General features: G+C 43.6%; 2 protein-coding genes and 1 long non-coding RNA gene across 5 annotated transcripts in view; 2 read left to right on the plus strand and 1 right to left on the minus strand.

Annotated features, from left to right (window-relative positions):
- Positions 1 to 1,113: 1,113 nt before the first annotated feature.
- On the minus strand, positions 1,114 to 6,619 carry LOC100487273 (serine/threonine-protein kinase N3). 2 transcript variants are annotated; one of them, XM_031905401.1, is made up of 15 exons: positions 6,345 to 6,619; positions 5,889 to 6,032; positions 4,850 to 5,410; positions 4,357 to 4,468; positions 3,962 to 4,008; positions 3,794 to 3,861; positions 3,553 to 3,628; positions 3,376 to 3,467; positions 3,095 to 3,271; positions 2,908 to 2,970; positions 2,706 to 2,782; positions 2,422 to 2,564; positions 2,198 to 2,305; positions 1,841 to 1,921; positions 1,114 to 1,644 (listed from the first exon to the last, which is right to left on the minus strand). In XM_031905401.1, the coding sequence occupies exons 1-15, from the start codon at positions 6,465 to 6,467 to the stop codon at positions 1,444 to 1,446; spliced, it is 2,073 nt and encodes a 690-aa protein (XP_031761261.1). In that variant the 5' UTR covers positions 6,468 to 6,619; the 3' UTR covers positions 1,114 to 1,443. The 2 variants fall into 2 exon arrangements, with proteins under 2 accessions (XP_031761261.1, XP_031761260.1); XM_031905400.1 differs by having other exon boundaries at positions 1,114 to 1,921.
- A 2,417-nt stretch (positions 6,620 to 9,036) lies between these two features.
- On the plus strand, positions 9,037 to 9,897 carry LOC116412060. Its single transcript, XR_004223510.1, has 2 exons — positions 9,037 to 9,398; positions 9,469 to 9,897. It is a non-coding gene; the product is annotated as an uncharacterized LOC116412060 (long non-coding RNA).
- Positions 9,898 to 14,822: 4,925 nt separating this feature from the next.
- The window catches only part of ovos2, a 41,318-nt gene continuing 33,003 nt past the window's right edge, over positions 14,823 to 23,137 (plus strand). The window contains exons 1-9 of one of the 2 annotated variants that reach the window (XM_004919362.4): positions 14,823 to 14,981; positions 16,368 to 16,468; positions 17,918 to 18,101; positions 18,792 to 18,948; positions 19,533 to 19,585; positions 20,336 to 20,356; positions 21,438 to 21,606; positions 22,275 to 22,359; positions 22,619 to 22,748. In XM_004919362.4, the coding sequence (XP_004919419.2) occupies positions 16,401 to 16,468; positions 17,918 to 18,101; positions 18,792 to 18,948; positions 19,533 to 19,585; positions 20,336 to 20,356; positions 21,438 to 21,606; positions 22,275 to 22,359; positions 22,619 to 22,748 (867 nt within the window). In that variant the 5' untranslated portion in view covers positions 14,823 to 14,981; positions 16,368 to 16,400. The remainder of the gene's footprint in view (positions 14,982 to 16,367; positions 16,469 to 17,917; positions 18,102 to 18,791; positions 18,949 to 19,532; positions 19,586 to 20,335; positions 20,357 to 21,437; positions 21,607 to 22,274; positions 22,360 to 22,618; positions 22,749 to 23,137) is intronic. The other variant, XM_002941625.5, reaches the window with a different exon arrangement.

Consider the following 23,137-nt stretch of genomic DNA (forward strand, 5'->3'; position numbering starts at 1 on the left):
AGGAGATAAGATACTATAGACTGGAAGCTTTGAAGTGACTTTTTTAAAAAAAATCACAAATTTTGATAAAAACCAGTAACTTTAGGAAAGCATTGCAACTTGGTAGTTTGGAGCAGACAGACAGTTCTACCTATTCTAGATTCCCCAGAATCTGTTCTTTCCAAAAACGTATACGTTTCTGGGATAAACCTTCTGTTAGTGGAATTTTTGGCCTTGAAATCTAGAGTGTGCGGCTTTCTGGAGCAGCGCTTTGGGAGGTTCCTAGGGTACTGCTGGGAGTTTGTGACCTATACAAGTGAGAAATCTCCATAAAACTATATATATTTGGTATTGGCACATTCAGGAGACATGGGACTTTCCAAATCACTTTTCACTATTTTCGTTTCTGGTATATGTGTTTATATTATGGAAATTTTTTTTTTCATTTTTTAGACATTTAGAAGCCTATATCTTGTTACAGAATTGGAATTACACAAAAATTCTACCATATTTTGAAAGCTTAGGTTGTCCTGAAAAAAACAATATATTGTTTTCCTGGGTAAACTAAAAGTCCCCCCGAGGAAAGGCCCCTAAAGTGAAACAGTTCAAAATGTTCAAAAACTGGCAATGCAAGTTCCGCTTTGACCAAAACAGCTGGCAGTGAAAGGGTTAATGCTTTATAATAAATATGTTTTAGTTATTGTAAAGGAGAACTAAACCTTAGCCCATTTTCAGTCCTCCTCCACTGCTCCCCTCAGCATATATTCTCTTTAAATGTTCCCCTGTGTGCCGACCTGCCATATCTCTGCCGCGCAGTACAGAGGGGTTCCCCGCCCCTTGGGGGTGTGGGGGGCCCCTGGGGAGGCAGCCATGTTGGGCCCCGCACACCCAAGTCTAACCCTGTGTCAGTGTAGCTCAGTCATCCAGGGGACGGCTCGTTTCTCCGCCTGCATTTATACACAGGCTGAGAAACATCCACGTCTGGCATTAGCCTTAATGCATAAGAACAGTTCAGCAGGAACAGCCCCCTAAATTGCTTATACAGAGAGGTATAAAACTGTAGGTATTTGTCTATACTAAGCCCATACCTGCAGGGTATATTAAAGCATTAAGTAGAAAGCATAAACACCATAGTTTTATCTGTTAAAAAGTGATCTTTAATTAACAATTCATTCAACTAGATGCCTTTTCCTACTTGGCAGCAGCTTGAAACAGATTTCTGTCCTCTGTGGCATCACCCTTGATCCAATCACCTTCCACCTTTGCACCCTGAGTTGCACTCTGCAGTCCCTCCACCACCCCCCCGTGCTTGTCCGTTTCGTGGCACGGGCAGGGTCCCGGGGGGCGCTCTTTCTCTGTCCTAAATGGCCAGCCCGGGTCCCCCCCACAATCGTGGGGTCTGCTTTATCTTTTCTTATGCAACTACAGGGTAAAGTCCGTATCGCCGCTCAGTTCGCTGACGCCTCATGTCTCCGTATCAGATGACATTTCTCCACAATCTAGTTCTTTTAAGGCCATTTTGGTGTCTTCTAACAGCCTTATTGGCCAGATTGGTGGAGGCAGCGCGCGGCTTCCGAAGCTGAAGTAACTGAAGAATGAAGTTTTGACTGTAGGAACAAATGGAGGCTGAACTTCTCTTCTCTGTAAAGCCTCCCAGTCAAATCCCTATAAAAGAGGAGAAATACAAATGCCGGTTATTAGAGTATTTACAGGCTACAGATATACTATTCCCTGCTGGTACATACAGTAAATCCATACACATGGGGCACAGGGAAACTTTATAAGGGAGCAATAATGAGGGAATCACAGACACTACATTCCCCCAAACATGGCCGCTAAGCAAGATGCCCAAACAACTTACCTTGTAGAACTCACTGTTCATTATATCCTCAGTGCCGTTTATGCCCGACCCAAGGCGTTCCTCTGGGGATTTATTCAGCAGCTGCAATAGAAATTGTTATACAAAGGGTTAGCAAATACTAGCCAGACAGCACCAAGTCAGCAGGTATTAAATGAGGAGTAGGAGCTAGCCAGGTAAATGGGCCTAAAATACATATTAGTAGCTATAATGGTTTGTAGGCCGTGCCAACCTAAATACCTACCCCAGTACCAACCCTAATACTGGTGGGAATTCTAATTATTTCAGTCTTTTCCAGACTAAGGCCTATGGCTTTGGGGAAAGGGGTTTCTCTATGGATAAATCCCATTAGACACTTACTTGTACCAAGAGATTGCGGGATTCCACGGGCAGGTCGGGTGGGTATGTCGGCTGCCTGCAGGTTATATTTATAATAATCCTGTCTTTTTTCTCTCCCTCAAAGGGAAACTGCAAAAGAAAACCAATAATTAGAAATTTGCATCTTCCAGGGGGATTAAAGTAACTCACGGGAATAAATGATTCCGTTTTAAGAGCTTGGTAATTTGTTACCAAAGGGCACTTACCTTGCCGACAAGCATTCTATAAATGGCCACTCCCAGTGCCCACCAGTCCACTGATCTTGTGTACTGGGGAAATGTAAAGATTTCTGGGGCCATATAAAATGCAGTTCCGCATTGGGTTTTGGTAATGTCCGAAAATCCAATTCCTGAAGCAGAAAGAGAAGAGTAAGTGAGATTCTATCCGTGCAGTTATTATTTGTCTTTATTCCTATAGAGCCGACAGAGATTGTCAGTCACATCAGTCCCTGACTCAATGGCTGCTCAGTAATTATATCTATGGATCTTACCTTCCTTGCTGATGCCAAAGTCAGTAAGTTTGGCATATCCATCTCTATCCAGTAGGACATTCTCTAGTTTTATATCCCTGCGTGGAAAAACACAAAAGAACATATTTAAATAAAAGGAAACAATTCCATTTAGTATTAATAATGTAAATAAGGCAGAACTATCTCGGGGCGAGGCACCGGGTATGTATTATTCAGTACTTACCTATGGGCGATGTTGCGATCGTGCAAGAACTTCAGCCCAAGGACCATACAGGCTGAGTAGAATCTGCAAAGGAAAATGAAAGCAATGATATCAGTTGTATAAATGCAATAGTAATGGTGCTAGTTAGGCCTAGTGGGGAGGGAACTAGCAGGTTAGTGTGTGGCCCTATAAGCCCATTGGTACTTACACAGCTCTCTCCTGGGATATTGCATGGTCCCCTAATAGGGATAACAAGTCTCCTCCTTCAGCAAAATCCATGGCAAGGCAGATATAATGTTCTGTTCTGAAGGAGGCAAATAGTGTAGTCAGGAAGGGGCAATTTTCTATCTTCGCCAGCTGCAGGATGCGTTGCTCTCGGAGAACACTGGGAAATAAAATCAAAGAGTTAATACAGGAAAACTCCCAGCCAACTCCCTACAGGTCTTAATGATTGTTAAGCCTTCAACTCAATGTTTAAGAGTAACTTACACAGCATACGCAAAGGTAATATCCAGGCAGCGGCTCTCTATAGCCTTAATGGCGACAGTCTTTCCCGTCTTCCTGTGTTGCGCTCGATAGACCTGCAATGAGAGGGGCCATAGGGTTACACACATACTTCAAACATACATCAAAATCTTAATCTTCGTTACAAACCCAGTAACTCACCTTTCCAAATGCTCCCTCACCGAGAAGTGATTGGAGCCTGAAGTCCTCAATCGTCGGTGCGGTTCCGGGCACAAACCTGAAAGAGAGTAAATACATTAGAGTAACCCAATTAATGGTTGTATCGTTACTAATGTTTTCATGGGACCAAGACCTTTATTGATAGTAGGAAATCTCAACCTAAATGGGAACACAGATACTAAAGGGGAAACAAACGGAGTAACAAACATCATAAAATAATTACCTTGTAATGACATTCGGGGGGCTCGTGATTCTATTAACCCTTTCAATCGTAGAATCAAAGCGAGGATTCTAGAGAAGGGAAAGAAATACCATTAATTTCTGATCATTATTCCACGTGTGAGTAAATTCTCCTGGCAGCCTCCTTCAGCCTCCAGGTTTAACAACTTACCTCCTGTTTCTCAGGATTAGCGAATGTCTTCTGTCTCTTTGAAGGTCCTGAAAAAACAAACGGTTCAGAAATGAGCCGCTACCACTCCCTAAATGAATGAAGGCCGGAGCCTGCTGGTTTGTATCCCATTATATAACAGTCGCCTCTAACTTACACCCATTACAGAATCATTAAAAAAAGGTTTTTAAACTAGTTAATGGCCCATCTAATTTCTACCCATGGATTATCTGGTTAAATGGGCAGTCAAATACCCACGACTCCTGCCTTAGAGGGGCAGATCCCTAACATATACCTGCACCTCCCTAATACTTATAGTTTAATTAGCGGGGAATTCTAATCATTACTGGGCTTCAAGATAAAGGAGGAAAATCAGATTTATTGCTCTAAAACTGCACCTGTAGGAAACTTGAATTCTATCTTTCCATTCGCTGCCTGAGTCTTTCCACTTATTCCTGTGTATTGGCAGCACTTAAACAGCCAATCAAGTGAACCATGCCAATTAAAGGCCTATTAAAATGTAAAAAAGAAAAATAATTGTTACAAACAATGACTAATGACTATTGTATAACACAAACGATATAATATATGGGATTTGTAGGTAAAGTGTTTAAAAAACCCTATAGCTCCAATAGAAAGTGTAATAATTTCTGATCAGATAAGTTTAAGAATGAATGTAATTTAGCAAAGACGTCAGGAACAGAGGGGAAAGTTCCTACTGGACGACCCTGTGACCCATATGAAGGCTCCGGCCTCTGGCCGTGGTTATTTATGGGGTCTCCGGAGTTACTGTAACATTGGGTACATTGCTTTACAGTGTTTAATCGTTGTATAATAACTAGATATGCCCGGATAAAGCAGCCAATCATTCAGCCCCAAATCCAAACTCACCTTCACCATCTGAGTGGGAGTTTCCTTAGCGGTTCGCTCGGCCCATGTCCTTTCCTTCTCTATCACTTTCTCTTCCATTCGCTGTTTCACTTCTTCCTGAAGCTGCTTCTTTATAGCTTCTTTGGTTTCTGGAGGAATTCTCGGTGGCGGTTGGTCACCAGATTCCATCTCACCTTTTCCTTTCAATTTCTCTTTCATTTTTCGTTTAATCACTTTCTGAAGCTTCTTCTTTATAGCTTCTTTGGCTTCTGGAGGAATTCTCGGTGCCGCTTGGTCACCAGATTCCATCTCACGCTTTTGTTTTAATTTCTCTTCCGTTCGCAGTTCAATTTCTTCCTGAAGCTTCTTCTTTATAGCTTCCTTCTCACGCTTTTGTTTTAATTTCTCTTCCATTCTTTGTTTTATTTCTTCCTGAAGCTTCTTCTTTATAGCTTCGATATGTTCAGGTTCTAGAGCAGTGTCTTCAACGCTATTGCCCTGAAGCTCACGCTCTAGATCATCCTCAGGTTTGGGTCCTGGGGGAATTGAAGGTGTGGCTTCCATGCCATTATCACCAGATTCCTAGAAATATAATAAGAGAAACATTTAGGAGAAAACTCAATGGTAAACTTATGGTAAAATGTTACCATTTATTATAATTATACAAATATAACAGCACACTTTGGAACTCTCTACAGGACCCGCTCTAATAATAATCGAGAGTTTCATGAGCTTCCAAACGTGATGTCAGTATTACAATAATAATTGAGGGGTTATTATGTTTTTATTATGATTACTAAAGACTGATAAAGAAGAGGCATCAAGGGGACTCACTGTACAAATATAAAATAATTACGGGTATCAATATTGTATATTGCACTGGTATCACATAAGTCCCATCACTTGTATAAAGGTAGTTCCCCGGGGCCTTGTCTTTCTTATGGTCGTAGATCTCCTTGTTACTTGTAATATGGAAATAACTTAGAGTAGAAGGCAAGGGGAGGCTAAATAGCCCTAAATACAGCAGTATATTTTCATCCTCCCCAAACCCAACACTCACCGTCTGCTTCTGAGCAGGAACATCCACTTTCTCTTCATAGAACTTCTCTGGAGTGAGAGGACTAATAAGCTCCTTGTCCTTCACTTTTCCAACAATTTTCTCTGGAATTTCCTCAGGTGCAGCTTCACTATCAATACTGCATTTCTACAAAAAGAACAAATCAAAGTCAGGCATTTCAGGAGAAAGTAAAATAAACACAATATCAGCCATTTTGTGTAATCCCAAGTAATGTAGCCCTGCTCTGTAGGGGTCCCATAGTGATGGCATATGGCGATACAATATATTCAGATAATAGAAGGCCCCGGCCCGGGTGGGTCTTGTGAAGAGAGCACTGAAATAGCAGCTTGGGAAACAAATACTATTAATGTTGGTAAAAAAGTCTATTGCCCTCGTATCAGCAAGTCCCACAAACCTGCCTAATGCCCCGAATGCCCTGAAAGCAGGTTCAGCCCTTACCTTGATCTTTCTTCTAAAGATTTTTCTGAAGATTTTTTGAAATATTTGAGTCATAATGATGAATTCTAAATGAGAAAACAGATAATTCAGGATGAAATTTATAGCGACGACCAAACTCCGCATTTTACCACTAGAAATGTATTGCAAACTGTGTTGAAACTATAAGTAACACATCAAACTCAGGAAGTTCAAAAAGCCTTAGGAGCTGATTTACTAAGACACAAATTCGAATCCGAATTGGAAAAATTCCGATTGGAAAACGAACATTTTGCGACTTTTTCGTATTTTTTGCGATTTTTTTCGTTGCCTTTACAACTTTTCAGAAATTGTCGCGACTTTTTCGTAACCATTACGACTTGCGTGAAGAAACGCGAGTTTTTCGTAGCCATTACGATTCGCTCGTATCTTGTCGCGACTTTTTCGTATTGAGCGCCCGTAAGCGGCGGGCGAAACTTTCAGACTTAGCATGATTTTGGAAGCCTCCCATAGGACTCAATGGCACCCTGCAGCTCCAACCCGGCCCAAGGAAAGTCTCCCATAGGGCTCAATGGCACTCTGCAGCTCCAACCCGGCCCAAGGAAAGTCTCTCATAGGGCTCAATGGCACTCTGCAGCTCCAACCCGGCCCAAGGAAAGTCTCCCATAGGGCTCAATGGCACTCTGCAGCTCCAACCCGGCCCAAGGAAAGTCTCCCATAGGACTCAATGGCACTCTGCAGCTCCAACCTGGCCCAAGAAAAGTCACCATACTGAAGCTTGAATGAATCCGAATCTTTCGTACTCGGCGCAAAAGCTGCGAAAAAGTCGCGACTTTTCGCGCAAGTTTTAACGCTACGAAAAAATCGCAACATTTTGCGCAACTTTCGGAATGGCTACGAAAAAGTCGCGACAATTTTCCGAAAAATCGCAAAATACCGATCATTACGAAAAAAACGCAATCGGATGCATTCGGCCCGTTCGTGGGTAAGTAAATGTGCCCCCTAGAAAAGTCTGGGATTTTGAACCAAAGTACAAGAAAACATATTACGAGGGAAGGGGAATATATTAGCCCCCCCCGCTGAATACTATTGCTATATTATATTTGGCCCCCCAGGTTTTATCAATATGAACCATATAGTATAAAATATCAGGTTTAAATATATATGTTATTACATAATAAAAGTAATTATTTACTTACAAATATTAAAAATAGATTGTACAATAAAATGGTTATTAGCACTGAAGAGGGACAGTGTCGGCTCCTCAGTGACTAACAAGCAAGTGTCACTAAACTAGCAGAGACGTCACTTAGTCAGCTTAGATAATGATGACATCACAATGCCTTTCTTGTTGCTGTGGATCACAGTGCAGTTCCTGTTGCCATGGTAGCAGAACACAAACCCACTAGTTAGTATCCCAGTGGCAGAGATACACTAAGCCAAGAGTCTGTTTAACAGAGTAAATAATTCATGCTGTAATGATGTGTAATGTTATATAATCACACGGAAGGAGAGAATACAAGTAATAAAGCGGGAGAATATGGGGAGAAACTGTAGCGCAAATGTTTAAATTCACCAGTAAAACATAAAACTTGCAGTAAGTTAGAGATTTAGGGATAAAGTTTAAACTCTGATACTGGAACTTTCAGTTAATGACAGTGCCCATTGCCATGGCAGCACAGCCTGAATCCCCATCAGCCCATTGGCTAGAGTGTTGCTCAGTTCAGACAGTACATAAGTGTATGGGGGGGGGGGGGGTAATACAGTTGAAATGGCACACGCCATCACTCTTACGGCTGCGGGGGGATGTGGGGAGATGCAGTTTAACCATACACACAGGGTTACATTTCCCACAGTCAGTAGAAAGAAGACATTTTCATTAGTGATGAGCAAATCTGTCCCATTTCTCATTCCAAATGCATTAAAGTCAACGGGCATTTTTTGTATCAGCGACATTTTTGTCTTGGCGACTTGGTTAATAATCAGATTACAGATACAGGCATGGGACCTGTTATACAGAATGCTGGGGGGCCGGGTTTTTTTGGATAAGGGGTCTTTCCATAATTTGGATCTCCATAAGTATATACAGGCATGGGACCTGTTATACAGAATGCTGGGGAGCCGGGGTTTTTGGATAAAAGGGTCTTTCCGTAATTTGGATCTCCATAAGTATATACAGGTATGGGACCTGTTATACAGAATGCTGGGGAGCTGGGGGTTTTTGGATAAGGGGTCATTCCGTAATTTGGATCTCCATAAGTATATACATGTATGGGACCTGTTATACAGAATGCTGGGGAGCTGGGGTTTTTTGGATAAGGGGTCATTCCATAATTTGGATCTCCATAAGTATATACAGGTATGGGACCTGTTATACAGAATGCTGGGGAGCCGGGTTTTTTTGGATAAGGGGTCTTTCCATAATTTGGATCTCCATAAGTATATACAGGTATGGGACCTGTTATACAAAATGCTGGAGAGCCGAGTTTTTTGGATAAAAGGGTCTTTCCATAATTTGGATCTCCATAAGTATATACAGGCATGGGACCTGTTATACAAAATGCTGGGGAGCCGGGTTTTTTGGATAAAAGGGTCTTTCCGTAATTTGGATCTCCATAAGTATATACAGGTATGGGACCTGTTATACAGAATGCTGGGGAGCTGGTTTTTTTTGGATAAGGGGTCATTCCGTAATTTGGATCTCCATAAGTATATACAGGTATGGGACCTGTTATACAGAATGCTGGGAACTTGGGGTTTTTTTGGATATGGGGCTCCATAATTTGTATCTCTATCAGTGCTGTTCCAAGGCTACTATGGGTATATGTAGCTCCATAATTTGTATCTCTATCAGTGCTGTTCCAAGGCTACTATGGGTATTTGTAGCTCCATAATGTGTATCGCTATCAGTGCTGTTCCAAGGCTACTATGGGTATTTGTAGCTCCATAATTTGTATCTCTATCAGTGCTGTTCCAAGGCTACTATGGGTATATGTAGCTCCATGATTTGTATCTCTATCAGTGCTGTTCCAAGGCTACTATGGGTATATGTAGCTCCATGATTTGTATCTCTATCAGGTTCCAGGCTTGGGTTTCCTTCCAAGGCTACTATGGGTATATGTAGCTCCATGATTTGTATCTCTATCAGTGCTGTTCCAAGGCTACTATGGGTATATGTAGCTCCATGATTTGTATCTCTATCAGTGCTGTTCCAAGGCTACTATGGGTATATGTAGCTCCATAATTTGTATCTCTATCAGTGCTGTTCCAAGGCTACTATGGGTATATGTAGCTCCATAATTTGTATCTCTATCAGTGCTGTTCCAAGGCTACTATGGGTATATGTAGCTCCATAATTTGTATCTCTATCAGTGCTGTTCCAAGGCTACTATGGGTATATGTAGCTCCATAATTTGTATCTCTATCAGTGCTGTTCCAAGGCTACTATGGGTATTTGTAGCTCCATAATTTGTATCTCAGACTGCTACCTGCTTTCTACAGGCTTCTTTGCTTCACATGTCTCTGTGTAGAATGTTCTGCTCTCCAATGCATGAAATAAACAATAATGAAACAATTATTTTGGGCAAAAGCCACTGAGTTTTCCTTTTAATCAGCTTTTTATTCTGGGTTACAGTTTTTTTCTTGGGTTTTCCCACTAAAAACTACTGATACAAGAGATCTGTACATAACCATAAGGGCCGCCACCAGAAACTGTGGGGCCCCGCACAAGTTATTCATATGGGGCCCCCCATGGACACAAGCGCACAGTACCAACATACTGGCCACGCCCCTTGTGTGTGCAATATAAACAGCTGGTGTGACTCTATAATAAGCAGTCATTCCCCTGCTGGAAAGTTCATGTAGGAGCCGCTCATATCATTCAGTAAATAGATCCCAATACAAACAGCTGATGTGACTCTATAATAACCGGTCATTCCCCTGCTGGAAAGTTCATGTAGGAGCCGCTCATATCATTCAGTAAATAGATCCCAATACAAACAGCTGATGTGACTCTATAATAAGCAGTCATTCCCCTGCTGGAAAGTTCATGTAGGAGCCGCTCATATCATTCAGTAAATAGATCCCAATACAAACAGCTGATGTGACTCTATAATAACCGGTCATTCCCCTGCTGGAAAGTTCATGTAGGAGCCGCTCATATCATTCAGTAAATAGATCCCAATACAAACAGCTGATGTGACTCTATAATAACCAGTCATTCCCCTGCTGGAAAGTTCATGTAGGAGCCGCTCATATCATTCAGTAAATAGATCCCAATACAAACAGCTGATGTGACTCTATAATAACCAGTCATTCCCCTGCTGGAAAGTTCATGTAGGAGCCGCTCATATCATTCAGTAAATAGATCCCAATACAAACAGCTGATGTGACTCTATAATAACCAGTCATTCCCCTGCTGGAAAGTTCATGTAGGAGCCGCTCATATCATTCAGTAAATAGATCCCAATACAAACAGCTGATGTGACTCTATAATAACCAGTCATTCCCCTGCTGGAAAGTTCATGTAGGAGCCGCTCATATCATTCAGTAAATAGATCCCAATACAAACAGCTGATGTGACTCTATAATAACCAGTCATTCCCCTGCTGGAAAGTTCATGTAGGAGCCGCTCATATCATTCAGTAAATAAATCCCAATACAAACAGCTGATGTGACTCTATAATAACCAGTCATTCCCCTGCTGGAAAGTTCATGTAGGAGCCGCTCATATCAGTCAGTAAATAGATCCCAATACAAACAGCCGATGTGACTCTATAATAAGCAGCTCATATAAAGAGTTAAAATGAGTAATTTATGAGCTAATAAGTTCATTGGGGCAGTGGGATTTACCTTCAGTAAAACCCAAGTTACTTAAGTCCTAGGCAAGTTACGTAGCTTTCTAAGCAGTTTTTGCGGAAGTTACGTAAGTTGTTAGTTTCAACGTAACGTTATGCGTAACTTTATGCAACCGGGCCCCCCTAAGAAAGAAGATTTCATGGGGCCCAGTACAGTTGTACCCCCTCTGCCCCCCTGATAGCCACAATGCAGGACTGAAAAACCCATTGAAATGCTCTGCAAGCAGTAAATAGAGCTTGAACTGACAGCTGGAATGGGCTTCAAACTGCCAAAATGTGGTGCTGGCATTAAATAAACGACTGCGGTGGGTATGGAAATGGGCATCACACAGACTGGGGCTGGCACACACCTCTTCTCATTAATAACATCTCTATAACTTGCTCTGTAGAGTGTTACAGTTCTACATGAGAGAATCCCACTACAGAGTGTTTTGTTTTATTCAGTTGGGCCTATTTTGCATTGGAGCCAACTCTGGAGTTTGTTCTGAATGAGCTCAAGCTTGGAACGTGGGTTGGAGAGTTTCTATGTCGCCTCATGGGGGGGGGCAGGTAGTGGAATATTGATTGCTTCCTGCACAACACAATGGGTTAACTCCCACTTCAGTTCTAGTAAGAGGTAACCAATCACAAGAAGCATCTCCTGAGAAGACTTGTCCAGTGAATATTGCTCAGGAACGCTGACTTCTGCACACTTTGTAGTCCTGTTTAACCATAAGGCAAAAAGCCTGTAGGGAATTCCATGATCTTGGAATAGTCCATGAAATGACGTGTATAGCCCTTGTGAATCTGAAAATATGACCCCAGCCCATCTGGGATTCCCCCAACCACTAGGGGGTGTGTATATATGCTATTTGGGTTATCTAACATTGCAGATTTGGGAATAGGCATCTGGGGGCTCTCTCCGATACACCTAGGCCCAAGCCCAACAAGGGGGTTTATTTCTGGCTGTTACAATCACAGTTTGGGACTATAAACCCAGAGACGGGTGTGACTGGGGCACCAACAAGTACAGTCTGCTTCTCCTATCTTGGGAAATGCACTTATTAGTAAATAAATATACTGTCTCACAACAGAATGATGTCCCCCGCCAGCCCACACCTACTGTACCCCAACTGAGGCCCCCACTGGCCTGCTCCTCCTAGTCCACCCACCTGTGCTTCCCCCCTCTCCCTGTCTGGAACTGTGAGGGGGGGGTACAGTAAGTGGTGTGTGGACTAGGGTGGGGGCTCCTAGGCGGCAGCCCCGGTGGGCCCCTGGCACCCCAGTCTGACACTGGGCCCACCATTGCTCACCCTATTCCCCGCCCATCGCAACCGTTTTCCAGCCCCATCCACCCATTTTCCAGCCAGTATTAGGGGAACATAAAGGCGGCAACCCTACTCTTCACAGAGCTACATATGAAAGGCTGAAAATCTATGGCAGGTCTCTTTATAAAATATATCAAAAGTATATTTCTAGAAGTATGTGCCAGTGGGTAATCCCAATATGTAACTATTCCATATCCAGTTCCCAGTCCCTCTGGCTGGTATGAGGCCCTGTGCTCACACACAAACCAAGGGCACACACACTGCTGGGTTCCATCAGCCAATGGCTGGACAGAGGCCTACACTCCCACACTACTTCCTGTTACAGTTATAGCCTCCATTTTAGCTCCTCATTCCTGTCAGGGGATCTGTGACGGAATAGCTTCCTATAAGGCTATAAATTATCCGTTGGTTACAATTTCCTTTCAAAATATATAACGAAGTTTCTGTCAGAATCTCCCACATTTATACCCCATAGTTTGAGGGGAGCAAGAGGCGGGGTCAGTGAGTAACTGGGGCGTAATGGGTGTGGTCACAAACCACATTTACTCAAGTGTTTCCTATGTCTGGCACTTCACATTCTCTCACAAATCAGATTAGGATCATTTTGTAGTGATTTTTCCCAAATTATGTGAAGCCACAAACTATTTATTCTTATTATTTTATTTGAAAACAATTTCTGAGCTTCCCTGCCCTTGTCCCCTCTGGTTCCATGAGTACTGTACTGTATATATGCATCAGTACCGAGTAAGGACCCCCCAAAACGCCTGATCCAGAGAGAACTGGATCTTACTGGAATAACTGGCTCGTCACTTTGGTCTTATAATTCTCTCCAGATCCGGAATAAAGTCTCACAAGCTACACAACATGGCTTCTCTTTGTATTTATGTGTGGGAGCTGCCATATTGCTTCTCACAGACAGTACAGCATCAGCCCATAGCATGTGTTATGTAGGGAACATTAATTTCACACTATAAACACACAGCATATCTGCACCTTGGCAGTTACCAATGGCAACCAATCAGAGATAAGATTTTTCCAGCCAGCTGCAGGTTGAAAGCAATCGACTGATTGGTTGCCATGAGTTACAGCCCAGGTACGAATGTATTTACATTTTATACTTTCCACACAGCTCAGGAGTCAGGGGCAAGTGGAATAAATCCAAGTGCTGGACCCGTGCGCCCCCTACTGAGCAACATTACAAACAACAGTACTAATAGGATTTAGTGCCAATGTCGCTGCCCTGTATATAGGAGTTGGTTGTTGGGCACTTACCCCCAGGAGCTTTACATTGCACAAAGGGGAAAGTGATATAATGGACTAATGAGGGGCTGGGGAGAAAGTGAAACACCTGTCAGAATCTCCGGCCCACCCAGTCCCCAGTGCAGATGTGCCCTATAGGTGGCAGGGAGACCCAAAAGTGTTTAAACCTTCCCACATATCCGGGGCCTGAACTTGCCCCACGTCACTTGGGTGATACTGATCCGCTCCGGCCATTTGTGAAAACCTTAAAAAGGGCAGTTCAACTTTAGATTAACTTTTAGAATGACGTAGAGCAGTGGTTCCCAGCCTCCCTAATGCTGCGACCCTGATACAGTTCCTCATGTTGTGGTGACCCCCAACCATAAGATTATTCCCAAGTCCTTCGGAAATATGTGTTTTCCAATGGTCTTAGGCGACCCCCAAAGGGGTCCCGACCCACAGGCTGACGCAGAGAGCGCTATTCTCGGACCATTTGTAATTGGTCTTTATTTTTTAATTACTTGCAGGTTTTTCATTATTTTGCTTTGTGTTCACAGCAGCTATCTGGTTGCTAGGGTCCAATTTAACCTAGCATCCAGGCAGCGGATAGAAAGAAATATAAATAGAGGAGGGACTAAATGAAAAGGAATAAAGAGTAAAAATAACAATAAAACTGGAGCCTCATAGAGGAATAGTTTTTGGTTGCCGGGGTCAGTGACCCCCATTTGAAAGTCGGAAAGAGTTAGAAGAATATTCAGATACTATAAGAAAGAAAAAATGAAGACCAGTTGAAACACTACAACACAAAAAGTTAACTTAAATATGAACCACCCCTTTAAAGTTGGCTCTGGGTGTGGCCCATTGGCAGATTGGATGAAGTTTGGCTAAACCCGTTACTCGCTGCTTTGGAACTGTTCCCTAAGTAGTCGGGGGCCCCTGAAATATTACCCATCGCTCATCTACATTCTAAGAAACTTTATTTAGAGGGTGAATTTCCCCTTTAAGAGAGGGCACCCATAGCTTATTCATTCTGCAGGGTGGGGCACATTTGCTCACAGGTGCTTACGACTGCAGATAAATCATGGCCCCTATATGCTGCAGACTGCACTGGATTTTATCATGGGAGCCTCGGAAGCAATCACTAATCAGTGCTAAACCAAGTGAGGCTCATTGGTGGCAGTTGAAGGGAAGGAGTGGCAAAACCTATAAGCCTATCCCATGAGTATGAGGCAAAGGCCCGGGACTGAGCTTCACTAACAGTAAGTCTAATGGTGGGGCCTGTGTTTGAGCTGCTGGAGTGTCTGGGTGGGTGGCACAGAGTGGGATAATAAAGTGGGAGGCCTCATGAGCTAAAACTGACAGAGGATTCTGGGAGTTATAGTTTATAAGTAGGTTTGGGAGAGCTTAGTCTAAAGTACTTGCAGTCCTCATATTGGGTGGGCTAATGTCTAGAGAGTAGGGAGACCCCAACATGGTGGTTCTAGCGCCCACTGTAGTAGTGTACTGTGATGTACTTGTGATATTCTGAGACAATTTGCAGTTGGTTTTCATTTTTTATTTGCGGTTTTTGAATGATTAACAGCTCTCCAGTTTGGAATTTTACCTTAGCAACCAGGCAGTAGTTTAAATGAGCGACTGAAATATGAATATGTGACTGAATAGATAAGGAATAAAAAGTAACAATAACTGGAGATGAATAGGAGATGCAGGGGTGTTTCTGGACATGGAGCTGCCCTGAGGCGGCTCCTGCGATACCAACGCTGCCCCTCGCTTACATTTTCTTCCACTGGATGAGGTCCAGGGGGGCCACCTCACTAGTGCTGAATGCGCAATTGCCTTCGCTACAATAGCACAGACTAATTTTGGGTTTAAAAATTGAAAATTCCAATTTCTTATTGCTTTTTGCTGCCTCCGGTAGCTATGGCTCACAGCAGAGCCCCTCAGGAGAGGCCTGAATATAAAGATAAGTAATAATATTGTATTCTCACAGACTAATAGAATTTTGCCTGTTGGGGTAAGTGCAAGCTGAAAATAAGCAGAGGAGGGCCATTCCTTATAATGTTATAAGACCAATGGAAAAGTTGCTAAGAATAGGGCATTCTAAAGGTTGCACTTAAGCATTTAAACATTTATTTTCTATTTTCAGTAGTTTCTGAGATAATGGCAGTTTGATGCCCAGCTTTGGGCTCCTTGTCTCTCGAGGTCAGAGAGTCGGTGACCCTCACTGTTTGTGCCTTGTCTATGCGCTGCTTCTAATTGGTTAACCCTTATGGTGCTGACTCTCAGTTGAGTCCACAGCCTTGTTACTGGCAGTCTAAAACTGCTAACCACAGAAAATGAATGTAAATTGCAAAAATGCTTAGAGCGCCAAAACACATTTTTGGGTATATATCCCCTTTATAACAGAAATAATTTCCCATTGGGGTAGTTAGCGTTCTCTCGAGTCTATTATGTGTCCTGTTTTTCCAACCACCAATCACTGCGTGACGCCTCGGTCCTGCTGCTGCCAGACTGCCAGTGACCGTGGGTTCCACATGGGTTGTACCAATGCACCGTGACGGCTGGCACTCAGCCCGGGGAGTGTGACTCAGTACAGGGCAGGTTGGACCTCGCTGCTCAGTATCTTTGCTGCTCCTGTTTGTCAGCAGATCTGGGTCAGAACAGAAACGGGCGTTGGAATGAGCCCCAATAAGTTCCTCCTGTGTGTCGGTTTCCTGGGGCTCGTCGCTGGAGGGGCAGCCAAACTGTAAGTTATTGGGTTTTATCTTTATTTAACTTCATTTATTGATCTTAAAGGGGTGGTTCACCTTTTAGTAAGTTAATTACTTTTCCTAGCAACTTTGCATTTGGTCTTCATTATTTTTTATAATTTTAATTATTTGCCTATATTTTTCCAGATCTCTCATGACCCCGCTAGCCAAAAACTGCAATTACATTTTTATTGTTAATTTTTATTCTTTATCTTTCTGTTTAGTCCCTCTCCTATTTATATTCCAGTCTCTCATTCACACCACTGCCTGGTTGCTAGTGTAAACAAGACCCTAGCAACCAGATAGCTGCTAAAGTTCCAAACTGGAGAGCTGCTAAACTTTAAAAAGCTAAATAACTGAAAAACTATAAAAAATGAAGCTCAATTGCAAATTGTCTTAGAATATCAATGTCTACATCATACTAAGAGTTAAGGTGAGCAACCCCTTTAAAGGGTACGTAGACCCCACAAAAAATTGTTGAATATGAAAATGTAATTGGAAAGCAACTTTCCAATATCCATTCATTCCTCAGTCTCGCTGTGTTTCTAACTATGTGTAACTGAACAGTAAATGCTATTGAAAGTAGTGTTTGTCCCTTTCTGTTCTGTCCTTCAGCAGGAACAGCCCCCTAAGTTTGCTCATAGCCTGTACAGAGAGATACCATAAAACTATGACAGCATAATGATGTACTAAGCACCCCCTAAGTTTGCTCATAGCCTGTACAGAGAGATACCATAAAACTATTCCCCTGTACTAAGCACAATTCCTCAGTGACAACAGGGAACAACAGCCCCCTAAGTTGCTCATAGCCTGTACAGAGAGATACCATAAAACTATGGCACATAGGGATTCCCAGTACTAAGCACAATTAAGCAGCCCCCTAAGTTTGCTCATAGCCTGTACAGAGAGATACCATAAAACTATGGCACATAGGGATTCCCCTGTACTAAGCACAATTCAGCAGGAACAGCCCCCTAAGTTTGCTCATAGCCTGTACAGAGAGATACCATAAAACTATGGCACATAGGGATTCCCCTGTACTAAGCACAATTCAGCAGGAACAGCCCCCTAAGTTTGCTCATAGCCTGTACAGAGAGATACCATAAAGCTATGGCAGCATAGGGATTCCTCTGTACTAAGCACAATTCAGCAGGAACAGCCCCCTAAGTTTGCTCATAGCCTGTACAGAGAGATACCATAAAACTATGGCACATAGGGATTCCCCTGTACTAAGCACAATTCAGCAGGAACAGCCCCCTAAGTTTGCCCATAGCCTGTACAGAGAGATACCACAAGGGCTACCCCTGTACTAAGTGCAGTTCTATAGAAATGTATTATATTTTAGTGACCTTTTCATATGAGATCTAGACTTCCCAAACAGAGAAAGTTAATTTATTGAATTGTAACGCTTTGCAGTTTATTAACACAGACTTTGCGTTTTGCAGACAATACGCCTTGACCATCCCGGCTCTTTTAAAGAGTGGAGAGACCCAGAGGGCCTGCGTTACCCTCCTTGGCTATGAGCAATCTGTCGCCCTCAGCGTTACCTTGGAGCACCAAAGGGTTAACATCACCATCTTTGCAGAGAAAGTACAGCCCCCGAGTTACTTCAGATGCAATGAGTTCATGGTGAGTAATTTATTGGGGTTAATCTGATTATGATAAAGCCATTTCTGGTACAGACTGATCCCTGTGCCTTACAGAGGGGCACACTGAGAGGGAATGGCTGGGAGCCAATAAAGCCGCCCTACATGATCCCATCAGATGTACCCAGCTCTGCTAAGGAGTGAGCCCCCTGTATGTTTGCTCAGGATTTGGGAGAACATGTGGTAAAACAATGAGATGTATATGCCCTGGTTGGGTTACGTGCCATAGAACCTCAACCGGTTTCCAGGCTTGGTCCAAACCTAACAATGAAATAATGGAACAGTGGACTGAAGTGACCCAATCAAATACTAGCAAATTGGTGATGTTCTACACTATGGTAACCTGGGGCTCCCAAGCAGAAAAGCCCCCAGCCTGGGGCAATCCTGCCACCCTCACACTGCGCTCAACCATCAAGCCTCTGGGTTAGGGATAAGTTCAGATATTAAAGGGCAAGTTTAACCCTTGCATAGGCTGTAACTGGCTTAGCACTTGCTGATCTTGACCCACAATTGATACCAGAGATGGTTCCTAGAGGATGATCCATATTGGATAAAGCAATTCTCCCATAGGATCCCTCAGCTACTAGTCCCCTTTTATACCAACAGGGGGTGATTTCCCCCCACACAACTGCTCTGTAGGTTTTGATTCATCACCTGCCTTTGTTCTCCCGAGGTCCCAACAGTGACCAAAACTGCCCCTGACTTTGTGACCCTCTCTGTCTCTGGAGGGGATGAAGCCGTTAAGGATCGCAAGGCAGTGGTTATTGCCCCAACGGAAACCATTTTCCTCATCCAAACAGACAAACCGGTGTACAAGCCCGGGCAGAAGGGTAAGTAAAAGGAAAATGGAGAATAATCTTCATTCAGCACCCTTACACTAGAAGAATGTGATTGGACAGCTCTGGGTAAAGTTTGGGCAGTCTGTGCCAAAAAGGCTTTTATAATAAGCATCACTGGTGGGAACTGCAGCCAGAGGTGCCATATGGACACTGCCATAATATTTATGGGGTACTTTTAATTCCTAAATGACACTGTTACACAGCAAATAATTCCCTCTGCCATTTAACCTTTTATTCTTGTACCAACAAATGTATTTGTAGCTGTAATATTGGTGTGTAGGCGCCATCTCAGTGCCTTGTGCCTGAGTCTGAGCTTTCAGCCAGCGCTACACATTAGAACTGCTTTCAGCTAACCTATTGTTTCTCCTACTCCCATGTAACTGGAGGAGTCCCAAGCCGGACTTGGATTTCTTACTATTGAGTGCTATTCTGATACCTACTGGGAGCTGCTATCTTGCTCCATTCCCTTCTTGTAAATCCTGTCTCCTGCTGTGATGTGACAGGCGAATATGCTGGGTATAATAGCCAGAAATCCGTGCACTGACTGGATCTTTTTATACAATCTTCCCTTCTAGTCCGATTTCGCCTGATTTCCCTAAATACCATGCTGCTGCCAGTATCCAACAAGGTACGTCCTGCTGCTGCCACCGCCAAATGTCACTTTCTTGAGAAGTAGCTATAACATATACAGGAAGGTATTTTATTATGGCAGTTTTAGTTATAGGTTCTCTGCTCCTATCCCAAATAAAGGGATTGTTAGACTAAGTTTCCTGGCTATATTCTATCTCATTTTTTTTATTGGCAGAATGCACACAAATGAACCTCCTGTGTGCCCTGTGAATACTGAATATATTGTTTGAAAGGTCAGGAGCAGCAGTGCAGAGAACAGAATGGCACAAACCCTGCTCGCAATGACATTTAGAAATAAATGCCTGCGCATTGGGAAGGGGGGGAATGCCTGCGTATTGGGAAGGGGGGAATGCCTGCGTATTGGGAAGGGGGGAATGCCTGCGTATTGGGAAGGGGGGAATGCCTGCGTATTGGGAAGTTGCTTAGAATTAAATCTCATCTTCATTTGTTGGGCAACAATTCATTTTGGGGTTCTGTCCCCCTTATTTGAGTTTGGTTGCGTTATCACCAGGAAGCATTTCTAGGGGTTCCTGCCATGAGTTCTCATAGACATTTTACTCCCATTTTTAATTCCAGCGGCGCCGTTCCATTAGCTTATTAACCACTTCTCTGCTGTACAGATCTGCATCTTGTACTGGGAAGGTGAAGAGTGGGGGGCCTAGCGGGGTGCAAAGGCCGAGGGATATGTCGGTGCAGCAGCACATTTACAGTAGGGACTGAAACTAATGGCTGTTCTTGTCTCTTGCAGTACCCGGCAGTATATTTAGAGGTAAGGAGCAGATGGACCCCGATGCCCTGCAATACTGCCACCTACAGGCTATTGGGCTCCTGCCTCTATATGTAACGGGGCCCCACAATAAGGAATGCTGAGACGGGGGTTAAATTGGCACGGTATAGTTATGTACTTATGGGCAGCTCAATGGGAACATGGTCTTTGCTGCATTAAGTTTCCATGTTGTCCCCATGTCTTGGAATTAATTCCTTATATTATTTGCCAAGTAACTGTTCTATGGCTTCCAGTGATGGTTTTGTAACAGAATATTAAATATACCATCTCTACTGGTGCAGGAACCAATATGTGAGGTTTAGCAAACTTAGCCAGTGACTCCCAACCAGTGACTCGGGGGCAACATGTTCCTCCCCAACCCCTTGGGTGTTGCTCCCAATGGACTCAAAGCAGGGGCTCATTTATGAATTCCTGACTTGGGGGGCAAGTGTTGGTTGCAAACAAACCAGCTGTACTACCAAACAGAGCCCCCTGTAGACTGCCAGTCCACATAGGAGCTACCAAATAGCCAATCGCGGCCCTTATTTGGCACCCCCAGCATGTGTTGCTCCCCAACTCTTTTTTATATTTGAATGTAGGTCACGCATATAAAAGGTTGAGGACCCCTACTCTATGCTGTGCATATTCACAGGGGCAAAATTAGTGACCCTAAGACACAAAGGGGGGGCACTCATACCCCACCTACTTACCCCTGTAACATGGAGGTTGATGGTAGTGTGTATATTACGGTCTCTACTCTCCTTCTGTAGCACTGGGTGATGGGCCAAGTAAAGAACGGATGGAGCTCTAAGTGAGAGGGTTCCCACCTGGAAACTGTCACTTTCTACTTCACAGTGCCCCCTCTAGCTTGTCTGTCTGTCTCGCACTGATACAATGGAACCCTAAGTTGGCCAACCTGTTACTTACTTACAATATATACTTACAATATATACATATACACTATACTATACTTTCACCCTCCTACAGGGCATGTTTGGGGGTGGGGGGGAGGGTTAGGGACTCCCAAGTTCCTCTGTCTTTCCTTGTATCAAACCATAATTAATTGTCCCCGTCTCCTTTACAGGACCCATTAGGGAGCCGCATAGCCCAGTGGCAGAACCAGGAATCAGTGGGTGGCGTGGTGCAACTGGAATTCTCTTTGATCAGCGATGCAGCCCCAGGATTCTATATCATCACGGCTGAGCGAGCCTCCGGCCAGCCTGTCAGAGAGGGCTTTACAGTAGATGAATACAGTAATCTCTATATAATTTATATAAATATTCCTGTGCCACAGAATAGGCTTTTGATTTTATTTTGAAACCGGACCCTTCCATGGTCAGACCAATCCTACATCTATGGTAGTCAGATGGCAGGCCTCTCCCTCTGGTGATGGTCAGAAGCACATTCTGCTTTGATTTATAAATGATATCCTACCCCACCCCCTGCAGAGACATCAGTGGTCAGGCCCAGGTATATAAATGACTGTGTATAGTGAGTCGGGTCAGGCAGGGACCGACATTCAAATCCGTAAGGTGCTCCCTCAGCTTAACATGTTCCTGCCGCAAACAAACCAACCATGCTGTGCCACTAGTGCATTGAACATCACAGCCCTTGCTGGAACCAATTAGAGCAGGTGAAATCTGGCACTGACTGGCAGCATGAGTGGTTGCACCTGGAAACCAGTGATTCTTAGTAAGTCTCTCTCTAATTCATTAGTGGCTGTTGTAAATCTCATTGTAACTATATACCGGGGTTTAAAGGTTGAAACTGCATTTTCTAAAGTGCCAGAAGTAGTTAGGGGAGGTTCAAGTAGGCCCAAAGCCTCCGGTTTAGCATTGGTGATCTCCGGTATCTATCTGCTTTGCCTAATCTAGTATAGTACTTGTAGCTGTGTATTTCATGTTGGGTTCCTGTGTTTCAGTACTGCCCAGGTTCAGTGTCACTGCGGATCCTCCTAGCATTATATCTATATTGGATAACGTTCTGATACTCAATGCCTCAGCGATGTAAGTATATAATATTGTAACGACTGGACTTACACATCGATGCACCCCCTCCAGGGGCTCAAAGCAGCAGAAGTGAGGGCTAGTGTAAATACTATGCAGATTGCACTAACATTAGTATAGCCATGTATTGAAGCAAGTGTTGGGAATCTGCCCCTAACACTGCATAGACTTTTATATAGAAATCAGTAGAGCCATAGGATCTAGCCCTTTGTGCAATGGTATCCAAACCCAAGCATGGGATTCTTGTCTCCCCTCTCAGATACACCTATGGGCAGCCGGTGCCAGGCTTCGTCACAATGAAATGCTGCAGAGAAGCAACTTTCTATTACGGCCGGAAAGGAAACTGTTTCAAGGGCAACAGGGATGTCTGCACTAATGTTATTAAAGACGTAAGTGTCCTTTATGGCATAGTTTAAGGCAGGAATTCCCTGACCTTTTTACCAGTGAGCTTCATTCCAATGTAAAGTTGGGGAGCAACACAAGCATAAAAAGTGCCTGGGGGTGTCAAATATGGGCTGTGATTGGCTATTTGGTAGCCCCTATGTGGACTGGCAGCCAACAAGAGGTTCTCTTTGGTGGTACACCTTGGTTTTCTTTAAGGCCACTGGGAGCAACGTCCAGGGTGTTGGTGAGGAACTTGTTCCTCACGAGCCACTGCTTGGGGATCACTGGTATAAGGCTTACACTGTCAGTAAGGAATGGAAGGTCCATCTGCTGATGTACAACTCATCCTCAGCAAAGCCATCATTCTTTGGCTGCAGATCTACCAATCCCAGGG

The sequence above is a fragment of the Xenopus tropicalis genome, chromosome 7 (assembly GCF_000004195.4).
Source record: "Xenopus tropicalis strain Nigerian chromosome 7, UCB_Xtro_10.0, whole genome shotgun sequence".
Taxonomy (NCBI): Eukaryota; Metazoa; Chordata; class Amphibia; order Anura; family Pipidae; genus Xenopus; species Xenopus tropicalis.

Excerpts from the sequence above, each read along its gene's own strand:
- LOC100487273 (XM_031905400.1), bottom strand. The coding sequence starts at position 6,467 with ATGCGGAGTTTGGTCGTCGCTATAAATTTCATCCTGAATTATCTGTTT. Across the intron at positions 3,629-3,793 it reads CCCCCGAATGTCATTACAAG|GTTTGTGCCCGGAACCGCAC; the intron begins GTAATTATTTTA and ends ACTCTCTTTCAG. Across the intron at positions 2,783-2,907 it reads GATCGCAACATCGCCCATAG|GGATATAAAACTAGAGAATG; the intron begins GTAAGTACTGAA and ends TTTTCCACGCAG.